At 47.3% G+C, this 21,408-nt stretch overlaps 2 protein-coding genes across 5 annotated transcripts; one reads left to right on the top strand and one right to left on the bottom strand.

The window, feature by feature from the left end:
* Window positions 1-1,565: 1,565 nt before the first annotated feature.
* Window positions 1,566-15,775, bottom strand: TRADD (TNFRSF1A associated via death domain). 2 transcript variants are annotated; one of them, XM_061468991.1, is made up of 5 exons: window positions 15,724-15,775; window positions 13,148-13,299; window positions 10,282-10,559; window positions 8,423-8,615; window positions 1,566-7,732 (listed from the first exon to the last, which is right to left on the bottom strand). In XM_061468991.1, the coding sequence occupies exons 2-5, from the start codon at window positions 13,287-13,289 to the stop codon at window positions 7,431-7,433; spliced, it is 915 nt and encodes a 304-aa protein (XP_061324975.1). In that variant the 5' UTR covers window positions 13,290-13,299; window positions 15,724-15,775; the 3' UTR covers window positions 1,566-7,430. The 2 variants fall into 2 exon arrangements, with proteins under 2 accessions (XP_061324975.1, XP_061324976.1); XM_061468992.1 differs by lacking the exon at window positions 15,724-15,775 and adding an exon at window positions 15,275-15,340.
* FBXL8 (F-box and leucine rich repeat protein 8) lies at window positions 15,461-21,377 on the top strand. Of its 3 annotated transcripts, none has more exons than XM_061468984.1 (3): window positions 15,461-15,609; window positions 18,822-19,052; window positions 19,579-21,377. In XM_061468984.1, exons 2-3 carry the CDS (start codon window positions 18,889-18,891, stop codon window positions 20,552-20,554), a joined length of 1,140 nt encoding a protein of 379 aa, XP_061324968.1. In that variant the 5' UTR covers window positions 15,461-15,609; window positions 18,822-18,888; the 3' UTR covers window positions 20,555-21,377. The 3 variants fall into 3 exon arrangements, with proteins under 3 accessions (XP_061324968.1, XP_061324970.1, XP_061324969.1); XM_061468986.1 differs by lacking the exon at window positions 15,461-15,609 and adding an exon at window positions 16,763-16,889 and having other exon boundaries at window positions 18,975-19,052; XM_061468985.1 differs by lacking the exon at window positions 15,461-15,609 and adding an exon at window positions 17,120-17,135.
* Window positions 21,378-21,408: the final 31 nt, after the last annotated feature.

A 21,408-nucleotide genomic window follows, 5' to 3' on the forward strand; every position in this document is an offset into this window, starting at 1 on the left:
CGAGTATTTTAATTTCCAGTGGATTTGTCACAAAAGCAGGTTTTGATCCACTCTGTTGTTTTCACAAACATTCAACTGCTTTATAAGCATAACATGACAGTGTTCTTTGTTGAACAGAACATCACTGTGAAAAGCTGTCATATGGACAGATTCCTGATGAGTAGCCCTCAGGCCCTGCGTTCCAGTGCTCCAGGCTAGGAAAGCCTTTTCCTTGTGATCCATTTGAAACAGCAGTTCCTTGATGAATTGTGCAGCTGATTGGAAATCTCTGCCATAAATGCTACTCAGCTTCACACTTTCCCTGCACCAAGCCAAGGTACCTTTCTCCTTCTCCACACCAGCAGTCACAGGCTGGTTTTCATCCCTTCTCCATGAGGAGGCAGGTGATGATCAGAAGAGCAGACCAGTGCACACCTTTGCTCAAAGGGGGCTGGCTGTGGCGCGAGGGGGGCTACTTCCGGAAACCATCAGGGGCTCACAGCAGGTATTGCTACTGTGTTCCCCCACACAGCTTTTGGGACCTACTACACTTTTCACTTGCTCGCATGAAGTGAGAGTTAAAGCAGAGGCTCTCATTGCTGTGCAGTGCCTTTGTGGCTGCCATTGGTTAGAGAGCCATCCCAGGAGCTTGGGAGGTGAAAGATTTTTCTCCTTGGGTGCTTCTATTTGGTTGCTGTCTCACCTGTATCCTGCTCCCTGGGCACCAATGCACGAGTGATCCATTTTTGCCAGCAGGGGTGCCCTTAGTCTGTCCCATAGCATGTCACTCTGTTCTAGAAGATGGTTCATCTTGTTTACTGTTACCAGTAGGTCAGCCCTGTTGACCCCAGGTTGGCACACTTTACGCCATGTGCCCAGCGTCCTTCATGCTCTGTAAGGAAGAGCCCTGCTCCCTGTCACTGTATTCCTGCAGGCACTGAGCCATGCAGTTGGAATACAGCTTTGTGGTGAATAAGAAGGGCTGATCTTGTGATTTCCAAGGACTGTCTGAGATTTAAGTGACTCGGGGTGAAATACTGCTCTGCCCGAGTTCATGGCAAAAGGATTTCTCCAGGTTCAGCAGTAAGGTCAGCCAGTGGCTTCCTGTGCAAAGCCACTGGAGAAGACCTCATGTCCAAACTCCTTGGTTCCCAACCTATGGGGCAGGCAGCTTGTGGGAAAGCTCAGGAAAAGGGAGGCATTAGGATTACAGCGATGCCATGGCCTCAGAGAAGTCCCAGATATATAACAGCACTGAAAGAAACACAGGGAGCTCTGCCAGGTGCCAGGTTTGGGACAAACCTTCCCTTCTGGCCTTCAAAGCAGCAACTGGAAATAGAACAAACATGGTGGCTTAGCTCGGGTTTGACTTGAAATCAGAGCTGTGAATTTGCAGGTGGAGCACTGGCCTTGGTGTGTCAGTAGAAATGTATGCCTTGGGACAGGACCCTTTTGAGCATCGAGACACTTTGGCTGGATGCTCTTCTGAGAGCTGGTGATAGCCAGTGTGGCCAGAACTTCAGAGAACTCCCTTCATACTCCTGCATTAAGTGTTTAATGAAAGTCTCTGAGGCAATTTTCATTAAAAAAAAATTTATTTATACAAAAGTATAGAGGAAAAAATATACCAAAGTAATTTTTACTATGAAAGACAATTTGTTGGAGGTTGAATGTCCTAGGTCTGAGTATCCATGGCACTGCAGTCCATAGCTGTAGATGGCTGATACACATCTGATGCTGAATATTACAGAAATTTGGAATGAGAAAGTCAACAAGGGATTTTTCCACTGATGAGTGAGGGACTTAACCACACACCTCCTACAGATTTCAGTTAGAGATGTATTGCCAAATCCCTCCAGTGGCTTTAAAATTCAAACCAGAGAAGAAAATTTTTGAGGCCTTAAACTGTCTCACTGTTTGAGCCCACCTCTGTACAAAAGACAAATGGCCAGACACTGATTTACATTGGACAAGCATATCTCACCAATTTTACTTACACACACCATTATGTGGGTTAGACTGAAGAAACCCTCTTGACTCCTATCCTAGTGTCTCTTTGGTTAGATGTGTACAATACTAGGCTATACCAGCATTTTCAGTTAAACCAAACCAGGAGTTTAAGTGAATCTGAGGCTTCTTGTCGCTGTGCATGCTCACTCACGGTTTCAGAGTCTGTGGACAGCTGCCAGGGTGTGACTCAGACATGTTTCTAAGGTACCTTAGAGGGAAGGCAATATGGTGACCCAGGCAGCAAGACAGCTTCTCAGTGCTGAACTGGATTTTGAAATGAATGCCAAAATTAACAGGTAAGGAAAAACCCCACAATTTCCTCACACTGGGAAAATACATTTGTCTGGAGCAGTGCCTGTACCAAGCACCTTGGCCTTCTCTGGGCAAGCAGCTTCCCTCAGCCCTAAGCCTATGCACTTTTTTTTTTGCCTTATGTTTTCCATATCTTGACAAAGTATATTCTGTGTTCTGCCCCAACATCCCCCAGATTTTGAACTGAATACAGTTCTGAGACTTCCCAATTAAGGAACTCCAGGAAACTTCTACTTGGAGGCTCTAATTTTTTTCAATAAAGCTCTGTAACCTGCCATGCTGTGACATTAGCACCCCATTTTGCATTAAAAAAAATCACAGAATCATAGAATGGTTTGGGCTGGAAGGGACATTAAAGGTCATCTTAGTTCCAGCCCTGTGCTATAAGGGTGATGGATAATCCAAATATCCATCTTTTCAGTGGTAGGGCTGAAGCTGAAAATTGAAATCTGGGAAGTATTCCTGTGAGTTGTTGACATTTGTTTTTAGACTTACTCTGAAAATCCAGAAGAAAATTTTATGATTCCTTTAAAGTCCAGCTCATGATACTGAAGTGCTTCTGATCAATCACAATGAGCCCATCCTTGTTTTTGAGTCAAGTACTGTTTCCACCTGACAAACTGCTCTATCTAAGCAGTGGTGACAAGGGAAAACTGAAGTTGCTGGAAGAGAGCACCTTCTTTATGTGCTGTGAGGCTGCACTGTAATACTCAGCAGATGAATTCATCTATGGTGTATTGCAAGCTCCTAAGAGGGTTAAAGTCAGCCTTTCAGGGACTCAACCCTCCAGAAAGCGTTGATATTTTCCTTTGTGACAACCATGGATCATGGTATACTCTCACTGTATACATGTACACTCATGTTTCAGATGCCTCACCTCAAAGTGTTTGTGTTTTAACTTTCACTCTCCTGTTTGTTGCTATCCCTTTGAATACTGTAGCTCAACTATGCCAAAACAAATCATTCAAATTCTCCTTTGGATGGATCTTTTATTCCTTCTGGCAGACTGAAAGAAGCCTCCTTCAAATCTGAAACATTGCTAAACTACAAAAACAATCTCTACCACAGAAAAGCCCTCTTGGATCCCTTCCTGTAAGTGATTTCAGCATGGTTCCTGCTGTTTCATATTTTGTCTGCTTTATTTTTTTATATGCATCTGATTTGCATCTTTATTTGCGTTTAGTATTGTGCTGGTTTGATGCATATTTGATTCTGAACCCCACCACCCCCAGAAAACATATTACTTTTTTCCCCAACATATCTCATTACACAGAAAAGTGCTGTTAGGGGGTCAGGCCAAATTCATCATCAGCAGCACTGCCCATGGCTTATCTCACACACTAGACATTAGCTAATCGATATAACAGAAGTAAGGGAGTGTCACTTCCATGTCACATCTGAGTAGGTGCAGTACGTGCACAACTAACTTTGCACAGTCAAGGAAGAAAGCAAGAGTGTGCTCCCCTTCCGCCAGCATGACAGCCAGGCAGTCACCAGGGGTGCTTATTATCTAGCTATTATCTACATCGTCTAGCATATAGCACTGAGTTCCTGGTAGTATCCCTAACATATAGCTCTTTCTTCAGTTCCACTTTTTGCATTACTATCCAAGGCAAAAACACACCTCTAACTTTTTCAACCAATCTCTACTAATGTTTTTTCCTTTGTGAGTGCTTCTTGCTTCCCTGTTTAATCAAGTTCCCTTGTCTTTGTACTCTAGTGGAAAACCACTGTGAAATCTTCTTGGTAAAACTAGTAAATTCAGGGTCAAGCCCCAGCCAAATGCCAAATCAATGCAAATGACATTGTATATTCACAATTCAATTGACCTATTTAATCCTGAGGCTTCTGGGAAAATTGTCTCATCTAAGTTTGTGCCAGATAATAAAAAAAAAAAACCAACCCTGTTCTTTCAGCAGGAAGGAGTCCACCTGAGACCAGAATTGAGTTTTCATTGCATCTGATGCTGATGACTGATCTGGAAAAGGCAGCATGAAACAGCCACTGCTATGGTCCCAAACAAACCATGTGCTCAAGAAAATTCCACCACGGAATATCACTGGAAAACCCTTTTCCTTCGAGTCTCTGCAATGAAGGCACCTGTGAATGCTGTTAAAGATGATGATATTCCAGGAAGGTTGACATGAGCTCCAGCACTTAATGGCACTTTTGAGAGGGAATCTGTGAGTAAGAGGGAACACATATGCCAATTGCTGGCTGAGCAAAAAAATACATAAGGTTTACATTAAGAAAAAAAGCATTCATGTCCTCTGTAATACAGTAATAGCAGCAAAGAAGGATTTTGGACTTTAAGTAGATGCTGAATAATAAGCCTTTCTTATTTTGAGCACTAACAGATGCTATAAAAGCTAGCAGTTCTCACTACTCAGTGGTTGCCTTATAACTGTATGAAAGTTGTGCACAGGAATAGGTAGTCTGAGAAATTAGAAATACTCATTACAAATGAGACACCAGGCTTATGCATATGTCCTTGTTTTTTAACAATCATTTTTTGTTAAAGTAATATTCAAGTTTCTGCCTACTTTTTGTTTGTTTTAAAAATACCGTTTGCCAGGTGGGTTGCTGCCAATCAGAGTGCTCCAGTTTGGCTCTGGCAGGAAAGCAACTGCTTTGATGTATGGTTCCACAGCAGCCTGACCTAGGATCAGCATTGCTGTGCTGGTCCTAAAGGCAAAACTGTCAGACATACATCTGCTTCATTTTGGGAAAAGCACTGTAAGAGAGATGGTAAGATATCGAGCAGCAATGAGGGAGAAGAGACTGCAAGAATACTCACACAGAATGGCTTAATAAAAGGTCACAGAGCAACAATCTTTGTAGAGATGGTGCCTGCATGAAGTCCTGCTTCCTTGGAAGCTAAGGGCAAAAAGGAATCAGATTCACCCTGAAAACCTCCTCCTCATTTTTAATACCCGTTTCCTTTCCACACTGTGTACATAATCTTGGGGATTCAAAGCCTGGCTTTTTATCCACAGATTTACACTGAGGAATGTGATGCTCAGCTCATGTGAGGCATGTGGACCCCAGATGGGTAGAAGCTGGCTAAATCCTGCTCATCCAGGCTTTCAGCTGGCTGATGCATTGCAGCAGAAGCAAAGGGAGCAGCACCAACACCAGGAGCTCAGATCTGAGTCCACACCTGAACCCAAGGTTGTGTTCATCCTTACTGAATTACAGCTTTGACTCCAGTGCAGGATTAAGATGCGAGTTGTGGTTTACGAGGCCATCAGGGCTGGACTGCCTGAAAGCTGGTCCTACCGTGACTGCCAGCAGCCCAATATTCATGTACACATGCAGGCTTTGTGTGTGCTGGCAGAGCCACCCTCTGCCGCTGGAATACTTTCCAAGGCCCACTGCTATGCCAGTGGATGGGAAGGGCAAGGAGGGACAGAATTAATGGAAAAGGGTAAGCAAAAATATACTGCAAAAGCATTTGGAATATGTCAAAGGTAATCAAGATGCTGTTGTGCTTCACAGGACCCATGTCATGTTAGACACTTGTTGCTCTGTGCTATGTTATGGGCAAAGGTGTAAACTCTGCTTTGTTGCAGCCTGCGTATCATATCATACATCCTATCACAGACTAGTTTGGGTTGGAAGGAACCTCAAAGCTCACCCAGTTCCAACCCCTGCCACAGGCAGGGACACCTTCCACTAGAGCAGGTTGCTCCAAGCCCCATCCAACCTGGCCTTAAACACTGCCAGAGATGGGGCAGCCACAGCTTCTCTGGGCAACCTGTGCCAGTGTCTCACCACCCTCACAGGGAAGAACTTCTTACTAATGTCTAATCAAAATCTCCCCTTTGTCAGGTTAAAGCCATTCCCCCTTGTCCTGTCACTGCATGCCCTTGTAAAAAGTCCCTCCCCAGCTTTCTTGTAGGCCCCCAACCATGCCAGGAGACAGCTGGCTTCTCCCACTGGAACGGAAAGCATGAGTCAGCCCTCGTGTTTGGGTGCTTTAAGCCATTTTTACCCTCAAAATCAGGTAAATCCAGGCACAGCAGCTGATCCCCAATTGTCACACAGTGACAACGCTGCCACAGAAAGGCTCTGTGCAGATCCTAACACTTGGGACACACAACTGCATGAACTCTCCTCTCCAGTGACCTCCAGAGGCCATGGGCAGTTGGTTAAGAAGTGAGGGAAGGTACCAGCAGCCAGCTGGTCAGAGATGACTGCTTAGCTCTGTGAGCTGGTGCCAGGAGGGTACTTGATGCTGCAACACCCCTTAGAGCAGCAGTTCCACTCTACAGACCACAGGTCACTTGCTGACTAGGAGACTACTTTCCTTCCAGCACTGTTTTGCTTTTCACAGATGAGGGCTCCCTCTGGCTGGTGGGAAAGAGCTAAGGCCAAGGTAGTCAGTATGTTATTGTTCACCACAGTCCAGAAAAAGTTGGGAATCATTCTCTGAATTTGTGTTTGTCCATATTGCTTGTTCAGTGCCTGAAACTTGTTCCACAGCAGCAATCTTGTGCCCTGTGGAAGATTCTGACTGTCCCAGGTAAAAGAACACTTTCAGGTGGTGAGAGGTGGGAAGCAGCTGTACTAGAGCAGTGCAGGACAAATGCATTTGCTACAGATGTTGCTTGTTTGAAGAACAAAGAAGGAAAACAATGTAAAACTGACTTTTCCTTAATTTCCCCTTTGCCTTTGCTTGATGTCACATCTGAGGGCATAAATGCCTTCAGTATTAAAAATATACTGCAGCTCTCCAGGTGATGGCTGTGACACACAGCCTGAGAAACACTGGCACTGTCTGCTTCCCAGAGAAATTCTCTTGAGATGCCTTCCCTGCTTTCCCCTCTCCCCCACTATCCCCTATGCTCTCTACCTGTCTGGCTGCTTCCCTGTGACATTTCAGCCCTGAAGGAAGTCACCAGTTCATGGGTAAGTAACGCTGACTTCTGGAAACAGAATAAAACAAGGAATGTCAGAGGTCTGTGCTGGCTTCTGTGAGCACAGAACCTCTCCCCTGGGCATCCCCACCTGCATGGAAACCTGCAGTGATTTTCAGGAGTTTACATTCCCAGACACTAGCAGCAGTTTCATTACACTAGCTGAAGCAAGAAAGCTCTTAGCAATGCCACTACCCTTTGGGCTCTAAATCAGTCCTCACTGGAATGGAGGCCCAGGAGCTCCTCAGCCAAGCTGATGAGACCATTTTCTTCCAGGGCTGCGATGAGCCGTGCTATTGTGGCCTTCTGCCCCTCTGACTCCCTAAACCTGAGCAGCAGCTGGTAGGCTTGTTCATACAGTCCCTCTCGGTCATACTCGAGAGCCAGGTTATCAATGACAGGATCACGCAGGGCCCGGCAGTTCTTCTGCAGAGAGCGACCCACTTGCTTCCATTTCTTTGACACAAGCTTGGCAAACTTCTGGTGGTCATCTGGTGTGAGCATTCTGTTGTCTGAAAGGGACAGAGGGCAGGTAAAACACAGAGGTTCCACAGCTGGTGTGATGCAGCTTGGCCCAGTCGAAGGTTTGCTCAACATTCTGTGCAGCAGGGAGTCTGTTCAGTGTCCACAGCACATCACTAAACCACTGTGGAGCTGCTCTGCTTGTCCTTGGTGGTTTAACACCAGGGCAGCACTGTGACCTTGGAGCAGAAGTGCCAAAGCAGCGAAGCTAAAGGGGCTGCCATGGGCAGGGTTCATGTACACGTGTCTGTGCTCCAACAGCATTCCTCCACCACTGGGAAGGGAAAATCAGCTGGAGTAAGCCTCACCACCTAGCGTCTCCGTGCGCTCTCTGTGTAAGCTGTGCAGCTCTGCTCCCCATGTAGTCTGCCAGCCCAGGGCACTGCTGGTGCCTCCAGTGGCAAACTGGAGCATGTGGTGACACACCTGCTCGTGGCCATCTGCCCTGGCACATCTAAGCTCCCTGCCTTGATTAGGCCTTTCCCTTAATGGGAAAACAGGTGGAAGGCTGATCAGAAGCAGTACTGCAGTATCTTAGGACTACTGTAATTCCTCCCTTATGGGATGCTGGGAACCCCCTGATTTATCTGAGACCCCAGTATGCAGTTACATTAATACTCCCTCTTGGGCTTTGAGATGAGGAAGACCAAGGGTGCTCTTGGACAGCTCTAGCTACTCACCGAACTCTTGTCCCTGAAAGGTGAAGGTAACCTGTGGGGAAAGGGAGTTGCCTTGAGAAGGGCCAGGTAGAGATGGGGAGTTGAGAGATGTGCAGTCTTTTACAGCCATGCTGTTGTTGATGCTCTGGTGAACAATCAGGCTCTCGAGGCATTCTTCAAGCTTTGTGATTTCCTCATCCCGCAGACGGTCTGGCTGCAATGCAAACAGCATCAGTGATGCGTGCCAAGTCCACTGTCTTGTGAAGCCATAGATGCTTAGCTGGAAGGTGCAGCTTAAGATGTTGGTGCCAAGAGAGGAGCAATGAGACAGCTAGAGTGCAGATTATAAACTGACCCAATAAAATACTTTAACGGAGTTCTGGCTATAAATGTGTGGATTTTAATCTGTAATGTGATACGACATAGGCAATTTTGCCCTCCTGGGTTTCTCACATGCAGCAGTGAGCACTTACAAGTTGCATAAAGCTGGTACAAGTCCATGTTTATTTTCAGCAGCTCTCTGCAAGAATAAGGGTGCACCAGAGGCAGCATGGCTTTTCTGCCTCACTCCACATGAGGATCAGACCCACAGAATAGGGTGACCTGATCCAACAGCTCATGGCCACCAAAGCAGGGAGCTCCTGCTGCCCCTACTCTCATTCTGTGCCTCTATTTCTTAAGTTTTGTCGTTCCTGGATCCAATCCAAGACAGTTTTTCTCACTAACCAAGAGAAAACTAGTCTGACCTCCAAAAAGCAGATAATGAGAAAAAGAGACATCAAAAGCACATGGGAAGAGTCAAACCTGGTGATTGCTCTGACTCAGTCTATTGTTTAGCTCACATACAGTAGGTACCCAGCACTGCACTCAGACACAGATGCCTTTGCCCTGGTGTCATCTGTCTGACTGTTGCACTGCTAGGCACAAGCCAGACTGACTTCTCAGTTTGGGGAACTGAGAATAAGCCCATCTCCTTTGTCCAGTCAGCTAGTTCATCAGAGGAGGGAGCAGAAAGCAGAAGTTGACAGGCTATGGGATATCACATGTTGTTTAGTCAGGGCTGAAATGTTTGCATTTCATTCTCTGTGCTTGCAGAAAAGCAACCTGGCACAACATGCTCCTGTGCCTAATATTTCCAAGCAGATGGTGCCTACCTATTTCCCAGAACCATCTGGAAGGAACCAGAGCTATAAGGTGTTGCTAGTTCCAGGTGGAAAAAAAGAGGAGAGGAAAAAGGCAATGAGTTTAATCACATCCAACTGCCTTGGTTTTGAGGAAAGATGTCAAGATCTCACTGCTCTTGCTAGCAGGATTAGAATGTCAGTGTCAAAGCATGCGATGAGCTAGACTTCAGATACTGCTCCCGAGGGACTTTGCCTTCAGAAGGGCAGCCAATTCCTGCTCACAACAGATGCTGTGTCCCCCGCTCTGTTACAAGTTGGTATAATGTGCAGACTCTTTGCACTCAGGCTCATTTCTAGGTGCAGTTGCCATTGCTGCTCTGAGGTGTGCGAGGTAGTGAGGTAGATGCTGAGCACTGGTCATTCCACACTCTGCCTGCCTTGCAGGTGTATTGAGCACACTTGCTTTTGCTGTCAACTGCACCTTCTGTAATTCCTCATTTTAGCAGTGATAACACACATCTGAGCCACATTAACTGTTATACACAGAAACCACAGTGATTTAGAAGAATCCCTGTAAGCAGTTTTAGGCTCTTTTCTGGTGAAGGTCAGAGCTTACTCCATATTATAGCTGAGAACTGAAGGATGAAGAAGTCATCAAACCAGCACGCTGCTTCAGAGCAAGATTTGCACCCATCTTCCTGAGTCTTGTGCTACTGCTCCTCATTGCTGCCTGTACTCCCTCCCTCTCCCACTCACCTTTTCTCTGTAGATACATTCCAGGCAGCGATCCTCATCTTTCAGCATGCTGTCGAGGTGCTCACTGCCAGCCTTCAGCTCCATTTCAAGAGGCACTGCACTTACGGCTAAGGAGAGCTGGAGGTGTTTCTGGAGGGACTCCTGGAGCGCTCCTTCCCGGTAGCTCTGCAGGAACTGGCGGCAGTTCTCCTGCTTGCAGAACTTGAGCTGGACTATCAGGTGCGGGTGGCTGCAGTGCACTTTGAGCATGTCCACACCATTTATGCTGCCGGTGGAGTCTGATGGGGAGAAGTGAGCAGAGTCACTATCACACATGAGACAGACAACCCAGACCCACTCCCATCCACCTCCAAGCCTGCAATGGAGCAGCTTTTGAATTATCATCTCTGTCCTGATGTCCTCTGGAATTAAAAACCTGTGTGTAAAATCAAGAGGAAAGGATTAGGTTTTTGCTGCCCTGCCTCCATTCATCTCAGTGAAGTATGGTGTCCAGCTGAAGACCTATGGTGCTACACATCAGGTAATTATCTCAACACTGTTTATTAGGGGAGGTTTTAAGTTTGAGGTTCCATTTTCAGGACAGAAATGGTTATGCTAAACTGCTAACACAGGGAAGTTTTATACATGAAAATGCATATTCCAGCTGAGTGCTCAGTCAGTCTTCAGTCCTTGTGACTGGAGTTTTAAGCAGTGATGAAGGTCCTGGAAAGAGACCCAGCATTTCCTCTCCACCCCATGCCTGGAGGTAACTTTTGGCTGGCTGGCACTGAGCCTTCAACACCTCTCACAAATGGGGAATGATGGATTCAGCCATAAGAATTAGGCTGCTTGAGACTGGGCCTTGACTTGTTAAACTGTTTTGCACAAAGAATTAATTCATGGTAAAATCTAAGCAAGCAGTCAGGGCTGTACCCTCTGACATTAGTTAGTCCCGGGGGGAGCACAAGCACCATGGACAACAGAAATTGTCCAGCCTTCAGTCTCCCTTCTCCCAGCAAAATTTAATTTTGATTAGCTGTGCACATTGACCTTGTCTCCTCAGGGATTTTATATGCTGATGATGACAGTTTACAGTATGTGTTTCTCTCTTTTATGCAGTAGAGGCCTGTGTGAGGCTTCCTGTACTGCTTCCAGATCTGAATTAATCTCTTGGCCTGTTGTTGTCAGGGCCGTATGGAGGTACCAGCAAAGACTTGCTCTACATCAGGTATTTCTAAACCATTTGTCATGGCATTCTTTAGACAGGCCTGGAGGACAATCGTAAGGCAAAGCAGACTTGTGTGTTCCACGTTAGGCAGAATAAGTGACCTGGCATTTAAAAGCATGTGATCTAACAGTGGCTTTACAGGGTTAACTGAGTCTTGGTTGCATCAGAAAGTCTAGTTTGGACCAACTGTGTAACTGGGACATGAGGCTAGGCACCTAGGAGAGGCATTTTAATTCACTGTGGCTGACTAGAAATGTCTTTTTATCCCTTTCTTCATGCTTTGTTTTTTATGAGTGCTGGTCGAACAAAAGTTTCCATAACAGGGTAAGAGGGCTGGGAAGGGAAAAGTTGCACAGACATGGAAACCTCTGTGAATGTTGTACGAGAGAGCTGTGAAGCTACCTCAAAAGAAAGGATTTTGCATGCTTTTATTCAAGAAACTTCAGCTTCAGATTTCATGTCCTTTTTAGGTCTGAATAAGCAACTTAGGATTTAGTGGTTTCATAGGCTTTCCTTTAACATGTGAGCAGATTCACATTCCAATGACACAAAGCAGCCATAAATTGAGCCTAACAGGACAACTGTGTTCAGTTGCCTGCTGGTTCCCATCTTTGGATTGAGCTGCAAGATGAGGAGCCTTGTACTGGATAAACTAGTGATTTGGACAGGGTCATGATTGCCAGAAGAAATTACGGAACAGTTACACAAGCCCCATTAAACAATATGGGCTCAGCTGTGTGACAGGTAAAGAATACCAGGAGAGTTTTTCTAGGCAAGTATTATAAACTCTTCAAATTACTATTACTCTGTGGTACGCTTGGTGCAAAGGCGGATAGAGAAATATAGTTTTATGGCCATTTGCATCTCAAGTCCTTTTTTTATGTAAATAGGGTTATATACACTTGAAGCTAATGTGTTTGTGCCTGTTTATATCAAAAAGGAGCTCAGCTGAACTGGCTAACACTAAGTTTAAAAATCAGCTTCTCAAAGCAGCAATCTCTGTGGTGGTATAAAGACAGGAAATACATCTTCTTTCCTAACCTTTTTCCCTCTTATGTTAACGGGTTTAAACAAACATTCATAAATGGAGGATAATTCATAGGATAGTTCAACTTGGAAGGAAACCCAGGAAGTCTCTAGCCCAAACTCCCATGAAAAGCAGGGTCAGCTCTGAGGTCAGACCAAGTTGCTGAGGGCTTTATCCAGTCCCATTTTGAAACCCCCCAAGGACAGGAAATACACAGTCACTCCAGGCAACTGCTTGACTGTCCTCATGGAGAAAATATTTGTCTTTCTGTCTGGTGCCTACCTCTCTTGTTTCAATTTTTGCCTGTTGACTCCCATTCCCTATGCACCACTATGAAGAGAGTGGCTCCATCTCCCCTCCCTGTAGGTACTGGCAGAGACCAATAGGTAGGTCTTCCAAAGCCATCTGTTCCCCAGGACGAAATGGTCCACCTCCCTCAGCCTTTCCTCATAGGACAAGTGCTCCAGGCCCCAACCATCTTGGGGGACCTCTGCTGAACTTGCTCCACTTCACTGTCTTTCCTAAATACAGTCAGCACCATCTTTCCTTACCCAGGAGTATGAGATTAAAGAAAGGCTGTTATTGCGTGAAGAGATGAGATGGTGTGACAAGGTATCAGAAAGGATGGGTACCTGCTAATGCCAGCTTCAGTGCCTTGAACACACTAGGTTTCTTCTGGGAGCTCTCATAGAGAGATGGCAGAATGATGGTCTTACACGTTGACTGGAGGAAGAGATAAGCACAGCCAATCCAAGGAGCAGAGCTGTTTGCCATCTTCAGCACCCTACAAAACACTCAGGTGAGCTGAGAGACCACAGGGAAAATGGCCTGATGCTGGCCAAGTGCTTACAGCACAGATTATGGGGATTTACCTTTATTTCCTAGAGGAGGAGGTGATCTTAAAGCAAGTGTCACCTTTGAGGAATTTACTCTTATTCTGTAAAGCACAGCACAGTGGGTCATGGTATCTCAAAGACTCAGCAGTTCACAAAGCTCTGTTTTAATTTTACATTTTATAGTCCACAGATAGTCTGGACCAAAAGGTTTCAGTCCTCATGCCTCTACCTGCCCAGTCAAGCTGGCAAAGTTTAAAGGCGCACAGTTGGGGTCCTTCAGGGGGCACCCAGCGGTCCTGGTTTGGCACGTTCACACAGACTGAAGCCCTATTTGCAGGCAAAGATGAACCAAAACACCTTTTGGCTCAGCTCCAAGCATAGGTCCTGTCCCCTCTCTGACTGCTTGTGTGTGCCTCCGGCACACCATCAGATACTTTCCCACAGGCACCCTTCCTTCTGGCTTTCTTCCCAGTTGTGCAAACCCAACAGCCTTCTCTTGGCTGCCAAATGCTGACAGTGTAACTGCTGGACATGACAATGTCCCTCTCTTCAGATGCCCTTTAGCTTAGGGGTGTGAAGGTTTTTGTCACCAGGGACTGCCAGGCTGAGAAGGATGAGCTCCCATGGACTGGCTGTCCTCCAGATGGTGGCTGAGGCTGGGAACCATTGCCATCCTTTGCAGCATGTCCAACAGAGTACTGGAACATACGGCCCACCCTGTTTCCTTCCTAGAACCTTGAACCTCTGCCCAGAACAGGAGCCTTTTACTTGTTCAGAAAATACAGGAAATAGCCAGTGAATTCTAAAATTCACACTGAACTTGGAGATGAAGGAGCACCTGCAAGATGCAGGAGGGAGTGTTTCTAGGCTGCGGGCTACACATCACACAGGCTTTTTAGAAAAGCATCTCGTAAAGAAGAAAGAGGAGGATGCACTGCTGCTGCAGTTCAGGTTTGATCTGAGCTTCTAACACTGGGAAGTTTGGGATCTAGGCTCATCTCCTAGTGTCTCATAGAATGAAGGTAAAAAATCTGAGTGACATCTTACAGACATGGAATGTTTAAAATATTTGTCCCACAGATCGATTTACTTTCCCAGTGCAGATGACTCAGAGCTCCCAACCAGCGCAGAAGCACATACAGTGAGAGGACCCTGTTTCACCACTGCAGCATGGACCCTGCTGCCCCTGTGCTCCTTCCCCACACAGACCAGGCTCTTGCTCCTCAGCAGCTGCCTGGTTCCACTCGGCAATGCTGGAGAGCCTGGAAATGACACCAAAAACTCAGGTAAGGAGCCCTTTGCTGTTGTGCCTTGGCAGTGCTATCCCAGCAAGTGAGCTCTCCAGCCCATTCCCAGCCGGCGGCTGGGACCCTCGCTGTGGGTCTGAGCAGCAGCAGCGGTCAAACTGTTTGGGAGGGGTCTGGAAAAGCCAGCCCCAGGCAATACAGTGCGCGCTCACCGCTGCCTGCCGTCCTCTGCTGTCAGGCCGCTTCTCAATTCCTGTCACAGACTAAGAGGGGAAGGCAGAAGACCTAGGCGCTGGAGCAGCCACCGGCCTGCGGTGACAGTCCGTTCTCCCGGTGCCCGCCTGTCCCTTCCCGGGCCGCTGCTGCTGCGAGGCCCCGCTCACCCGCCCAACGAACGCCCCGGCCTCGCTGTGTGCCAGCGGGGCAGCACCGGGGAAACCCGGCCCGGCCCGGCCCGGCCCTGCCCTGCCCTGCTCTGCTCTGACCCGATCCGGCGGGACGCGCCCGCCCGAGCCACCCGGTCCCGCGTCTGCATCTCCGGCCCCGGCCCCGGCCCCGGCCCCGGCCCCGGCCCCGGCCCCGGCTCCGGCTCCGGCTCCGGCTCCGGCTCCGGCCCCGGCCCGGCCTCTCTCCCGCGGTAGCTCCGGGCCCGCCCGCCGGCTCCGGGCGCTTTTACCTCCAGCCACCGCCGCTGCCCGGCCTCGGCTCCGCCACTTCCGCCTCTGCGAGGCGCCGCCCGCTGCTCCGCGGCGGGTAACGGGGAAGCAGGGCCGGGGGGACCCGAGCTCGGGGGGACCCGAGCAAACCTGCTGCTGCACGAGTGTGCCTCCGCTCCCCCCGCACCTCCCGCGGCAGCCGTGCGGGGCCGGCCAGGCGGCAGGGGCGCTGTGTGCTGGAGAGGCCTGAGCCGGTCCTGCCGTGCCTTGACACCTCCGGGTGTCCACGCACAAGGCGGCGGCTCCGGTGGCTGGCGAGCACCAACCCAGTCTCCATCGCTTGGTCACCCTCGAGGTGAGGATCTAGAAGATGGCTAGAAAGGGCTCTGGTCAGATAGCTGAGCCCGAGTGGGGCTGGCTGCGTGCCCCCGGTCCTTAGTCATGGAGGAAAGTGAGGTGCTGGGATAACCTCTGTAGTTCGTGGCTGAGGGCACTGCAAGGCTGCTGGGTCCCAGCTGGTTCTCACCTGCTTTCCCCCGTGGCGCCGCTAATAAGAGTGAACGGTGAAATGAAGATTGGTTGGGTTAATAATTACTGAGCACTGGAGGAAGTTCAGCTCTTAGACCATCCCTTCCCTGGAGCTCCCCTTTAAAAGGTGTCCTCGGTTAATCTGTAACTGCAGCAGCAAGGAGCTGGATTTGGGTCTCCGTTGGTGAACGTCTGTTAGCAGTTTCCTGCCCAGGATGTCTTTGTCTTGCGTGGAGGTCCTCCCGCAAGCAGAGGGGTAACAGCAGCAGCTCTCTTGTTTGTCCCCAGCTGGTGAGCGCCTGAGGCCAGGGTTTGTACCTGCATGCTTGCTGCTGTCACTCTGGCTTGGCAGTTTGTGCAGGCTCTCCAGAGACCTGACGCTCAAACAGAAGTGGAAAGCATTCTAAAACATTTCTTATATATACATATGTATATGTAAGACATACAGATTTAATGCTATTTTACAACAACAGTATTTTAACAATATAAGCTCTTTTGATTGTCAAAGCAAAAACGTCACTGAAAGGACTTAATCCAGGCTGGTCTCTGAGGTGCTGTGGTTTGCAGGGAGAAGGGCAGGCAGCACCCACCTTCAGCACCAGCACTGCCAGTGCTTCTGAGAACCAGGCATTTACTTGGTGAAAGTTTCATGCATTTAAGGGTTAATGGGGTTAAATGAGCCCAGACATCGCAACCTTCCCCTACAAAAAGCAAGCCTGAAGCAACTCCTAGAACTAGGTGGGAAGCACAGGGTGAGGTGCTACAGGGACCATCACCCACGCAGGTCCCACAAGCGTTTTCTCTTTGAAGGTAATCTGTTCTGTATATATGAGGGGTTAAAAACCTGAAAAGGTGGCTGAGACCCGAGTTCCTCTAACTCTGGTGAGTGAAGGCTTTCAGCAACCCACTGGGTGAAGTCCAAGTGTTTGATAAGCACTTGGTGTTTCACCCTCTTGCTTCCCATTTTGGAAGGAAAAATTCCAGGCTGGGGGGGGAGGATGGGCTCAGCGGGACTTGGGTGTCAGGATGCAGTGGTTTGTCTTCATGGGGAAGCCTTGCCTGGGGCAGGACAGGCTCCCCTTAAGCCGGCAGCTGCAGTGTGGAAGGGTCAGTGCTGGGGCCCTTCAGGGAAGTGGGGTGTTAAGTAACTGGTGGATACGAGTGCTGGAGCAGGAGGAGGACGGAGCGCTCCCATCGAGGAGAGCACGGCAATGGGGCAGGGAAGGGGCCTCTCTCCCTGCTGTTATTTTTAGCATCTCCTCCTCCGCTCCTCCCTCTGGGGCGCAGCCGGAGCTGGGAGCCGCGGGCAGCCGGCGCAGAGGAAGAGGGGCTCTGCTCCAAGAGGAACAAGAGGTAGGAGAGCTGTGCCCTTGCCGCGGGTACTGGCAGGGATGCTGTGACGGGGGCTTCGCTCACAGCACTGGGCATCTCGCCTGAGCACAGCACCCCCTGTTCCTGTTTGGGCCGCGGGCACTCGCTCCCAGCCTGCTTCCTTGTGCTGAGAACTGACGAAGCTCAGAGCCGCAGCCAGCAGCAGTCCCCTGCCCTGTGAGATCTGAGGTGGTCCGAGCCCTGCCATCGGGGCAGGCACCCAAGTTGGAACTAAACCAAGCCACTGCACTCGCCGGCCATGAACTGTGCTTCTCAGTGACTGAGTCATTTGCTTCATTAAAGTAGCACTAATAATTTTGTCTTTCTGTCTGCCTTCCTGCTCTCAGGCCATGTTTTTAAGCTTTTCCAAGCAATCAAGCAATCACTACATCACTCTTACTTTCTAGGTGAGGCAAGGTCCTTTTTGCGTGGCTCCAAGGGCTCAGGCTTTAAGGAAAAATATCATAGTGAAAGTTAAAGGAGCTGAGCGTGCGAGATTTCATGTAGGGCAAAGAGCAGTTTAATAACATGGTTTGGCTGTGGATTTGGCAGTCCTGGGGTAATGGTTGGCCTTGGTGATCTTAAAGGGCTTTTTCAACCTGCCTGAGTCTATGACGTTGACAGACATGTATTACAGGCAGTGTTAAAAGCAGCTAAAAGTAGGAAAGTCTGAGGTGATTGTCAGAGAAAATGCTAAACAGGTTCCTGGGAAGGGAGCAGGACTGCAGCCCTTGGCTGTTATCGCTCTCACTGGGTGGAAAGGGGGTTGTCATTGGTACGATGGTAGATAAGATAGCAGAGCTGCTATGCTCCTGCCACCTCACATTCAATGAGTCACACTTCAGAGCTATTCTAGAAAAACGTGCAGTTGTGTTCCTTTCTGCATTATGCTTTCTGCATCATTACTCCCTATTTCCTTCATGGTTTCATCTCTTTTCCTGCTTCGAGGAAGTGCAGGTTTTCATTCAACTGAAGCCAGTGATGCTGAGATAATGCTGTGATGCCAGGGCCTGGGGCTTCAAAAGCAGGAGGGCATGCCATGAAACTCAGATTGAGATCCACACTCCAGTGCTAGCCTAGGAAGGGGAGTGTTTGCATTCAAAAACCCCTCACTTGTTTATGAGAGGGTTGAAAAAATATGTCGTGTTGATGGTTTTATTTGTGTGGGAATCCAGAAGATGGGTACAACCCACTTTGGAAGAAGGCAAATGAAGAAGTTAGGTAGTCTGATGCTGCAAACCTCAGCCTTCTTCCCAGGCATTTATTCTTCTGCATTATATTTCACATGAAAGGTTGATTTCTGAGAACTGGGTTCACAGTAATACAACATTTTTTTCAGACTTTCAGATCTCATCACAGACAAGAACCATTGTAATTCAGCTGCTGGTCTCTACAACAGGCCTTCTGCATCACTGTCAGTAAAAAATGGATATGTGAGGCTGTTTTCTCCTGTAAAGTATCACCCAGCTTCTTAGGACTGGTTGAAAAAACTCTGCAAAACAACTAGCCAATAGATTTCCTCATTTTTTTTGTGTTCAATTTAAAAATTCAGTGGAATTTCAAAATGGAAAAAAATTTGACCTCTTTTGTGATCCAGCTGCAATGGTTTGATGAGTTACATAAATCCTAATGTGTGTTTGCCTTTTCTTGTTTCGTTTTTCTGAACAGAGACTTTTGAGAATTAATTGCAGTTTTGGAAGTTTCTCCCACTTTTATTCCTGACTGAATCAGGAAAATGCCTGTTCCAGCTCCAGAACTGTGGAACTGCATTCCAGAAGAAATCCTTATCCAGATTTTCCAGTATCTTTCTCTTCGAGATAGATACACAGTCTTCCAGGTGTGCAGACAATGGGCTGCAGCTGTGTCTTCTAGCTCTGTCTGGTACTTCACAGAGATCAGGTAAGAGGAATGGGGTTCTAATGTCCAAGTATCTTTGCAGGTGTAACTAGATCATTGTTTCCAGTGCATGTCAAACATTTCTGTCACTTTGCTATGACATTATTGACATTGTGATTTCTATGTGTGATGATACTACCTTAAATGTATAGCACCTGTTTATATATAATAGAGAAAATTGTGTTATATGCTGTGGTTTTTCAGTTGCTGCTAATGGTTAGAGTTCTGTGGGAAATATTACATTCTTAGACACATTGTTCCAAGTTGCTATTTGTAAATGACAAGGGACAAAGTTACTGAATTGTTATCCTTCTCCTGATACTTCTGATGGGTCTTTCTGGGAACTGACTCTCCTCATCTCCTGACTCCTTCAGTATTTGGTCTCACAATGACTCTCCAGGCAACAAGTTCAAAGAAATGCCTGGGGGATCTTGTTGATATTTGCAGAAGCACTGGTAAAGGAGAGTGTCTGCTCTGTGATCACCAAGCTCAGCATTCACAGTGACTGAGAGTTTGTTTTTCCTTCCAGCTGTGATTCAGAGGATGAGGAAGCCATGCTGCAGAGCCTGCTCCAGTTCCTCAGCCAAATTAAGCACTTGAAGATCATGTTTGACCAATCCAAGGAGGTCAACCGGAAGAATGTGACACGCATCTTGGATGTGTTGGCAAAGCAGAACCACAAGCTGCAGCAGCTGTGCATTGTGTGCCATGGGGAGAACCCCTATTTCTACTCTGGCCAGGACATTCTACAGAGCATACAAAATATTTGTGACACTAAAAACCAGACAGATCTTCAGCACATTGATTTTCGGCAAATGCCTTTCACTCTCAATGATAAGCTTGTTGAGCTCTTAGCTACCACTAACCCAAACCTTCACAGTTTGTTCATCAACAACCGCACCCTGGTGTGCAATGTGGCTCCAGATACCATTAGGAAAGTTCTCAGAGCATGCCCCAAACTCTCAGCCTTGGGGGTTTACTATGCCAGTTTGTCTGACGATGTATTTGAGGAGCTGCTCAAGCCTGAAAGAGCAACTTTCACCTATTTAGACATTTTCTGCGAGCGTCTGGATAAATATATACCAGTGATCTCAGAAGACCTCTGGGCTGCTGTAAGCCAAAAGCATCCTCGACTCTATGTGGACCTAGAGTTTGATCATACGGTCCCTGCCTGCAAAATACCATGCATCCTAAAGCTGAATATACCTGTGAGCACACTGCAACTTAACACCTATAATTACATGGTAAATCAGATTAGGTTTGTCACCCAGAACTACAGCAGTACTTTAAAGAAGCTGACACTGCAAACCACCTCCTCGGAGGACTTAAATTCATCTCTAGTGGATCTGGCTAGACGGTGCAGAAATCTGTTGGAAATCCACTGCTACTGCGTGGTCAGCCAGGAGGTGGTAGAAGCATTCCTCATGCACTGCCCCAGTCTGAAACAGTACACTCTGAAGGTCACCAAGGAACGGCACCCCTGGAAACCAGTAATAATTCAGTGACCAGTCTTTTTAGTTCTCTGTTTCTTTATGTAGCAGGAAAGCCAGATTTACCCTTTGCAGGTTTTTACTGAGGAGCTCAGTGAAACTTCATTTTGATTCTACATTTTAAAAGAACCTCGAAGTCAAGCACTTTGTGTCAGGCACCCAGCAACCACTTAAATAGATAGTTGAGGAAGTGGCAGCATCAATGCAGCTGTTTCCTGCCCAGTGGGGTACTTAGCTGTGCAGATTCAGTGAGCTATAGCAATGAACTGTAGTCATCCGATGGAAAATCCATTCTAACCTTGATAGTTCCTCTTTTAGCATTTCAGTGGTGGGGAGCTCACCCATTATCAGGTAACTTCCAGCTTGGAGGGATAGAACAGGAGCTGAATTATGTTAGAAAATTCAAGCAGAAGAAAAAGCACTGAAGGAAAACAGTTCACCAGGTAGTAATAAAAGACATGTAGTCTGCAAATTCCCTTGTCTATCTTGTCTTTCTCTTGCTCAGAAATGCAGATTTCCAGGTTGTAAATTTGAATGCAAAGACCTTTGCTTTTATTACATTGTTAGTATTTCTCAGGAGAATCAAGAGAACTAACAGTTTTTGCATCTGATATCTGCATTCGCATGCAAGTTATCTTGCCTCTGAATTAGGAGATGTGTGTGTGTTGGTCTATTGTAACAAAAATTTTGGTGAATGCTATTTGAATGCTAGTTTCTGAGTTGAAATGACCCTGGGATAAAGCTACACTGGGAGCACCTATTTAGAGCTATCTAAAGCATTTATAATAACAACAACAATAAGAAGAAATAATAAAAATAAAAATATTGTTTTCATCTAGATTCTATGTGTAGCTATTTTTATCACCCTT

This window comes from Pezoporus flaviventris, unplaced genomic scaffold (assembly GCF_033815535.1).
Source record: "Pezoporus flaviventris isolate CSIRO_AGI_PZ_B2104156 unplaced genomic scaffold, CSIRO_AGI_Pfla_v1 ptg000054l, whole genome shotgun sequence".
Classification (NCBI taxonomy): domain Eukaryota; kingdom Metazoa; phylum Chordata; class Aves; order Psittaciformes; family Psittacidae; genus Pezoporus; species Pezoporus flaviventris.

Coding starts and splice junctions, on each gene's coding strand:
- TRADD (XM_061468991.1), bottom strand. CDS start 13,289: ATGGCAAACAGCTCTGCTCCTTGGATTGGCTGTGCTTATCTCTTCCTC. Junction 10,560..13,147: donor ACTGAAGCTGGCATTAGCAG/GTACCCATCCTT, acceptor TCTCCCCATCAG/ACTCCACCGGCAGCATAAAT. Junction 8,616..10,281: donor AATGTATCTACAGAGAAAAG/GTGAGTGGGAGA, acceptor TTTGCATTGCAG/CCAGACCGTCTGCGGGATGA.
- FBXL8 (XM_061468984.1), top strand. CDS start 18,889: ATGCCTGTTCCAGCTCCAGAACTGTGGAACTGCATTCCAGAAGAAATC. Junction 19,053..19,578: donor TGGTACTTCACAGAGATCAG/GTAAGAGGAATG, acceptor TTTTCCTTCCAG/CTGTGATTCAGAGGATGAGG.